Here is a 7463-nt window from a genome sequence, read left to right as displayed (position 1 = left end):
ATACCGAGGAGGATACAGTACAGAAGATAAATCTTTCAGGGAGAGCTTTTTGCAGTCTTTGCAGAATTTCATAAAAAATGTTCCTGCTATTTCTGGGCTGGAGTGAGGGAAAATTACTATTGATTTCATTCAGTGCCAGAATGAGAAATACTTAATCATTCAGCATAAATCATTATATTAAGGTGCTTAGAAGACATAAGAGGAGGAGGAGGAGGAGAGAAAATATTACTTAGATAAAGACATCAATTGTCTTGATAGTGGTTTTCTATTGTCGGGGGAGAAACAAAAGTTGAGAATTAGACTGTATAAATACCTAGAAACAGATCTCCCTTGAACCTATTTATAATACAGCACCTGTCATACACTGTATATAGTAGGGAGTGGAGTAGTATCTCAGGAGCAGATAAATTAAACCCACACATTTAGACATGTTTTTTGTGTCAACACAGAGGCAAAAAGGCAGGTCAGCCGCATGAGCCTGTAGTCAGAGAGCCTGTAAACCGATCCTCGTAGTCTAAGCACATCCTCTGTGCTGGGGTCCCTTTCTGCCAGGCTCACACACACACACAGACACGCACTCGTCCATGCGCACACTCACATTCCTCTGCAAGCTCTACAAGGGGCAGGCGCAGAGTGTGCTGGAAGCTTGGAACTGCTCTTCAGAGTGAGCGTCTCTCTCACTCTCCCCAGTCGTTAAGTCAGAGAGCAGAGGAGGACGGGAAGTCGGAGAGACCAGGGGAGGTCTGAGCGACACCATCCCAGCTTACCCGGCACTTCTTTTACATGCACAGACTGATAAATGCAAGCACGCAGTTTAGATTTGATTTACTGGAGGAACATCGAGATAACCAAGCTGTCACACTGCAAGACATGTGTTCAACTTTTCCTGCCAGGACACAAAACTTAAAGGAGCCCTTCTAGGAAACCATAGCATGTGTAAGTGTACATGAAATAGCTTTCAATGCTGGAGGTCCAGTGTAAAGATGGATGACACATGTTCCAGGCCAACGGTGTTCTTCACCGTTTTCTGATTTCAACTCCAAAGGAAGCTTCCAGTCAAAACGCCAACTAAGAAGGAGTAGATAAAGATACAAGGACTTAAATCAGCTGCAACCTTTCCCCCCCCACAGGCTGATATGATGCTGTGGTTCACATTTGGGCACCACTTGCTCTCTCTGGCAGCACTTCTGGTGATTGTGAGCTGCGGAGGAGGGGAGCAAAGGAGAGGGACGGATAGCAGTACCAGCAGCACAGGTGGCAGCAGCAGTGGTAGCAGTAGTGGAGGAAGCAATAGTAATTACAGCAGCAGACGTTTTCATAAGATCCAGCATGGACAGTGCACCTACACATTCATCCTACCTGAGGGAGATGGGGCCGGAGGAAGCTCCTGCAAGGAGACGAAACCTGGTAACCCGCAGTACAACGCCAACTCGCTCCAGAGAGATGCTCCGCCACCTGAGCCAGAGTTCCCAAGCCAGAAGATCCAGCAGCTTGAACACATTATGGAGAATTATACCCAGTGGCTGCAGAAGGTAAGGAAGGGCTCAGGTGGTATGCAGTTTCAAAGCAGCGTTAACAAAGTTGACCATAAGAGCCTTTTATAAAAATAAAAAAAATCCAAATCCAATGGAAAAAAAAAAGAGAGAGAGAAAAAGAGTTTTGAAAGGAATCCCGTGTGTAGATTCACTGTTTAATATCATCATCTGAAATAGAAATGTAGTTAAAGTTTCTGTAACATTACCCAGTTTTAATTTGACTGCCAATGAAAAACTCAGGCTTTAAATCGCATCTGTAACAACCCTGCTTGAGACTGGATCCGGTTTTCTTTTGAAGTGGTCAAGCTGTTGTCTATTTGTTGAGATATTTTGTGTTCCCGTGGGTGTGTGGTCTCCGCAGAGCGTCTGTTTGTGGCTTTACTAGATAACTTGTTTTGCTTTCTGAATTTGTAACTAAAAAAGTTCGAGAGTCTCATCCAAAAGTCTATGTTTGCTGTTTTCTTTACTGCCAACACATTATTAGCCACCGTGCTTTTCAGTAGGAGAGTTTATATGCTTTAGGATTGAGATTTTTTATTTTTCCATGAGATGCTTTGTGGGTAGTTTAAAAGTAAGATGTCATGAGGAAGACAGTACAAATGACACCAGAAAAGGGATTAGAGGTACAGCAGTAGCTCATTTAACTGGAATGACTACAGTCTCTGCTCTTTTATTAACTGGGAAAAGTTCAGCACACTTAGTCTCATGAAACCACTAGAATATTTGGATATACTCAAACATAAATGGTGGTCAGCTGTATAGGACAGCTGTTCTTTGGCTCTGATAAGTTGACAATTTGGAGAAACAACGCTTCTGTCATGGAGAGACAAAATATGCATTTAATCAGTCTAGAAGCCAAAACCCAATTTATATGAGCTCTGCCGCATTGTTATGTAACTGTGTACATTAACATCATTGAACTTTTTGTCCTGGATGTTCCTCAGCTGTCTAGCCTCCACAGGCATCTCATACTCCGTGTCTACCTTTTCACTTCTCTTTACCCGTCTAGGAAACACATCTATGTCTTGCTTTTATACTTTCTCTGAGTAAACTACCCTTTGAGTAAATTCCACAGATGTCCAGTTGAGTTCCACAGTGTCGGTCATAGAGCAGAGGTAGTTACATGTCAGTCACCCCCTGTTCTCCAGTGGGCTGTCTCTTTAATGGCAGGAAGTCAGAGAGAGCCCCCAGAGACGCACAGAGGAGGAAAAGACAGGGAAAGAGAATGCTCCCTTTATTTATTCAACTCAAGGACGTGTGAGTATAACTTGAAAATCCAGATTCACATTGAAGACAAAAAGCTGCCAAATATCCTTCTTTTTTTTTGAGCAGACATGATATTGTGCAAGAATCAAATTCCATCCTATTAAATTACAGTTAAACAACATGATTTTGATATGTTTATAGAGCCACTGAGGTGTTTACTATGTTCATATGTTTCTACTGTAATGTTAATGAGTTGCGAATTGTGAGGCCATCGCTGATAATGGTTTGGCAGCCACTGTGCTTTTCTAAGCTTTGAGACTTTGTGTCTCCAAAGAGAGCGAGACTATCTCTCTGAAATGAACACATGAATCAAATAAACAAACTTCAATGTTCTGCGTAACCTCTATAAGCTCTCCTGCTCCTCTGCTTTCCACAATATTGTGGTTCTCAAATGAGATTAGCAGGTCCAGTCTGTGATTAATTGCTTAAAGCTAATAGTTTATTTTTGTCTACAAAACAAGAGGGGAAAAAAACCTTGGTGTTAACATGAAGCAAATACATGCCCAGATAATACCTGATTTATTTGATGATTATAGTGGAACCAGGATATGAATTAACCTGAACTTAATTAATACCCTGAGTCTTTTCATTAGCAATAAGCAATGTCCTCTAGAGACTGGGCTATTCGCTGCTGTGTGCCTGTTTTTCATTTGCCCTTAGAAAATACACTTTTCACTCCTCAGGTCAGAGGAAATAGTCATTCCTCATCAATTAAGCAGGCGTTGGTTGTAGTATGTTTCAGCGAGATGTTGATTGAGTTTGTAATTAGGGAGTGTAGAGTTGGAGGCAACTTCACCCTCCTGCAAAGTCTCTCACATAAGCCCAGAAATGATCCAAATATGTCCAAATACAACAGGAATATTATACGAGAGGGATTTTGAGCTTATAGCACACACTATCTGTGTTATATCAGTGTATAATTGGAGTGTATATCACTGATTTTATCTCAGTTTAGCAAAGGAATTTACTGCACTGTATATGGTCTATGTCAAGGTTGAAAACGTGTGATGAGCAAATATTTCAAAACTGTGAGGATTCACCTTTATACAGCAGAGATAAGAGAAATAAATATGCAAAATGCAAAAAAATTGATACACTTTTTGACCCTACTATGCGATCACTCAATTAAATAAATATAACCATTCAGCCTTTTATTGATTAGTTTCTTCACCAGTTCACTGTCAGGCTGACTGGTTTCAAAACCTATGTGTTTTCTGTATGGCTCCCAAAAGCGATCCATGTGTCAGGAAAGGCCAGGGGTGAAATAACACCGGCTTTATCTTTGCTCAGTGGACCTCATCCGTCTCTGATAGTATAAGTGATACTATGAAAACAGAACGGCAGCGTTGGTAGACTGACGGTTTGACTAATGAGACCTCTAGAATAACTTCTTCTCAGATGTATAAATGGAAGCAAGTGAAAACGTCTGCCATCGCCTAATGCTATCACACTCTTTCCTGGAGCAGTTTTCCACAGTGTCAGACATTTTTCATTCCAAAATGAACATAATTAGATGATGTAAAGTGTTTTTGGATACTATTTTAAGGTATTTGATGAACATAACTCTCTTGATGTATGCTATTGAAAAATATTAGAATGTAGAAAAACACAAAGCACAGAAACAAGTAGACAGATCAGCATTAGAAAGGAATTGGTATAGGCATTTCAGAGGGGACGCTTAAATACACAGTGGTAATGCAGCCTAATTGCTCTGCATGGGGGGGAACATCAGGATGCAGTTAACATTTTTCATTGGACAGAAGATTAAGTGTCCTGGCTAGTCTATCTATCTTAATCACGCCAGCATTTTACTGCTTGTCTTAGAGAAAGCTCGCCCTGATGTTGCTCCAACCAGCCCTGATGAAAGGGACGGACAAAGGAGACCGTTCCAGATAGCTACCCCATGCCTGGGTGATCAGTCCAGTGTGGGGGGTAGACAGAGAGAGTGATGCAGCAAACAGCTGTTGGGGAAGCACTTTAAGTCTGAGATCTTTCCTTCCTCAACCCAGGGTATATGGACCCTGATAACATTCCTGACCAGTCAAAGGTGGTGTGTGTTTGTCCAAGGATTACTTCCCTGACCTGCCTGCAAGGCAAGAAACCTCACACACGCTTGGCTGTGAGAAACAAGCAACTTCACACATGAAAACCTAAATGATAAACAAATAAGCACCTTCATGAAACAAGACTTGTGTGATGTTTTGATATAACAGCAAAATGTAAGACATGCAAAGCAATAAAAAACAAATAGGATAATATAAGACATCAAGAAAGATATTTAAGGCAGTAAAACAATATTAAAGAGCACTTTAACACCCCCTGAAAATCTGTTTTTTGCTGACCTCTAGTGGTTTACCTTCTCACCTTGTGGCAGTGATGTACAGGTGTACTCCTGGGTGTGTCAGTACATCATGACCTCACTGCTGGGTGTGGTAACAGGTGCTACAGAGCTCACTTCTGTGGTCACAGGTTAAACAGACTCAAAATGTTCAATTGAACACACAGCTTTTCAGCCTCATAGTTGGTTATTCTTCTAGAAATTGTGATTCATGAGAAATAAAATACTGACCCAGTGAGGCTGTTGAAAAGCCTAAGAGCCATAATGGCAAATGATCACTCACCTTAGACCAGAGAAATGGCATATCAAGGATTAAACTAACTGCTGTGCTTTGAATGGAAGTTAGTTATACTGAGGGCAATGAGGAGTCTTGTCGGAAATAAACAAGCATGGATGGTTTTACTGGCATCAACTCATTTTCTGGCCACCTATAGCTAATGCAACACTACATTAACATATAATCACATTATAAAGCTGACACGGTGCAATCCCATATTTCTGGCCACGTAATGAATGTAAGTCCAATAATTGCCTTTTTTCTTCTTTTTTTTTAGCTCTCTTTAACCCTTCTCCAACTCCTGTTGAAAATATCTGGTTCTTTATCTGATAAATGCTCCACTATATTCACCAGCTAGTTGCTAACTTTGTCTATCCTATGTTTGGTGCGGGCCAGCTGCTTGCTGTGCCTGAACACGATGCTGATGAGAGCTATGAATCAAAACAGTAAAAATTGTAGATCATAAAAAAAAGAAATAGAAAAGACACTAAAAGGCTCCCCAGAGCTGAGGTGAACTGTAGGAGTTATTCAAATGTTATTGCTTTGCAGATCTATCACTAGTGACCCCTTTCACACAATGTAGTCATTCGATTGATTGTCGTAAAATGTAAAAATATTCATTATAGCAGCTAAAAGATTAAGAAAAAGTTCCATTTAATAAATAGTCAATGGGATACTGTTTGGCTTGCTCAATGCATTTCACAGCACATTATGAGAATATCCTTGCACTTTTCTAATATTTTAAGGACAATGAAAATTTGGCAAAGACCGACAGTTAGCAAGCCAAATTTTGTTTCTGCTCTTGGGAGTGAAAGTAATAGATCTTCCCATTTCCCTCCTGGTGGAGACAGTAGAAAGTGGTTGAGAGCAGTGTTCCTTGAGAAGGACAGCCTGTGCCAAACTAAGCTGTTGAACAAAGGGAGGGGGAAAAACTATCAGCGGTGTCTTATCCCTGTGAAATTCCCATCATTCTGCCTCTCGACTAACATGACTGCGCTGCATAAACAGTGGTTTAAAAGGATCTACCGACATGTGGGCAGCAGCTTGTTTCCCTTCCATACTGAGAGTTCATATGAAAAGGGGTGAATATGTTTCTCTACTTAATGCTATCAGAGGGCCACACAGCATGCCTCGGGATCCAAGGAGAAACCCATCTATTTTAGGGGTGACTTCCTCTATGAGAGTTTATTTTCACTGATAATGCGAGCCAAAACTAACAATCGGATGATGCAGAAAGACTAGGAAATGCCCGGAGGAATAAAAAAGCTCTTCCCTCCCGACCCCAAGACTGGTAAAAAGGAAACCATGGAAATTGCTGAAGGACACCACAATAACAGCTTCCAGAAAAGTTGTCTTGGTTGCACTTGTTGTACAGTATGACTAAAAGTGAAAAGGAAACAGGACATTCTATTTAGCATGTCCTGGGAATGGGAAAAACATTACAGCCACGCCACAGTATTTCCACCTGGATATGAAAATGGAGCCCAACATTGTAAATGCTCTTGATTTTCAGGAAAAGGGGGCATTTAGTAGTTTTGTCACGCTCAATATGGCGAGCCACTTTGTTTTCCAGAAATCATGTTTCAGTGCAGTCGGGTCCCATAAGAGCTGGAAGTTTTGATATTGGACAGAAAGATATTGTACACCTACATATGTCTCCATAAAACCCAATGAATGAAGATGTCTGTGAACTTTTTGGTAATTTTGTAGGTCATCTTGAGTCTGTCTAGTTTACCTCATTGCAGCTATAAAGCAAGCATGTGGTTCCATTTCCATCAGTCATTCTATGAATCACTCTCTGGTGGGTGCTTTATATGGGATTTATTTTGTTTTAATTATAAGGTTATACATTTGGCTAAATGCAAGCAGGATTTATGACGTCCCTTCAGAAAACATTGTTGCTAGCTTGTAGCTTGGCACCCACTGATGCATCTGTGGAATGAATTTTGTATTTCCATACGCCCTCGAGTATACTCACTCTCCTGTAATGGCGCTAATTTTTCTTCATTTGGTTGCCAAAGGTATTATGAATGTGAGTGTTCTGCAG

At 40.9% G+C, this 7463-nt stretch overlaps 1 protein-coding gene across 1 annotated transcript in view; it reads left to right on the top strand.

Annotated features, from left to right (window-relative positions):
- The first annotated feature begins 1136 nt into the window (after positions 1 to 1136).
- Positions 1137 to 7463, top strand: part of angpt1 (angiopoietin 1) — a 50768-nt gene continuing 44441 nt past the window's right edge. Inside the window, exon 1 of the mRNA XM_053334377.1 lies at positions 1137 to 1532. Within this exon, the coding sequence (XP_053190352.1) occupies positions 1137 to 1532 (396 nt within the window). The remainder of the gene's footprint in view (positions 1533 to 7463) is intronic.

The sequence above is a fragment of the Scomber japonicus genome, chromosome 15 (assembly GCF_027409825.1).
Source record: "Scomber japonicus isolate fScoJap1 chromosome 15, fScoJap1.pri, whole genome shotgun sequence".
NCBI lineage: Eukaryota > Metazoa > Chordata > Actinopteri > Scombriformes > Scombridae > Scomber > Scomber japonicus.
Note: the sequence above shows the minus strand (reverse complement) of the source record. Positions and strands in the feature narration are given on the sequence as shown.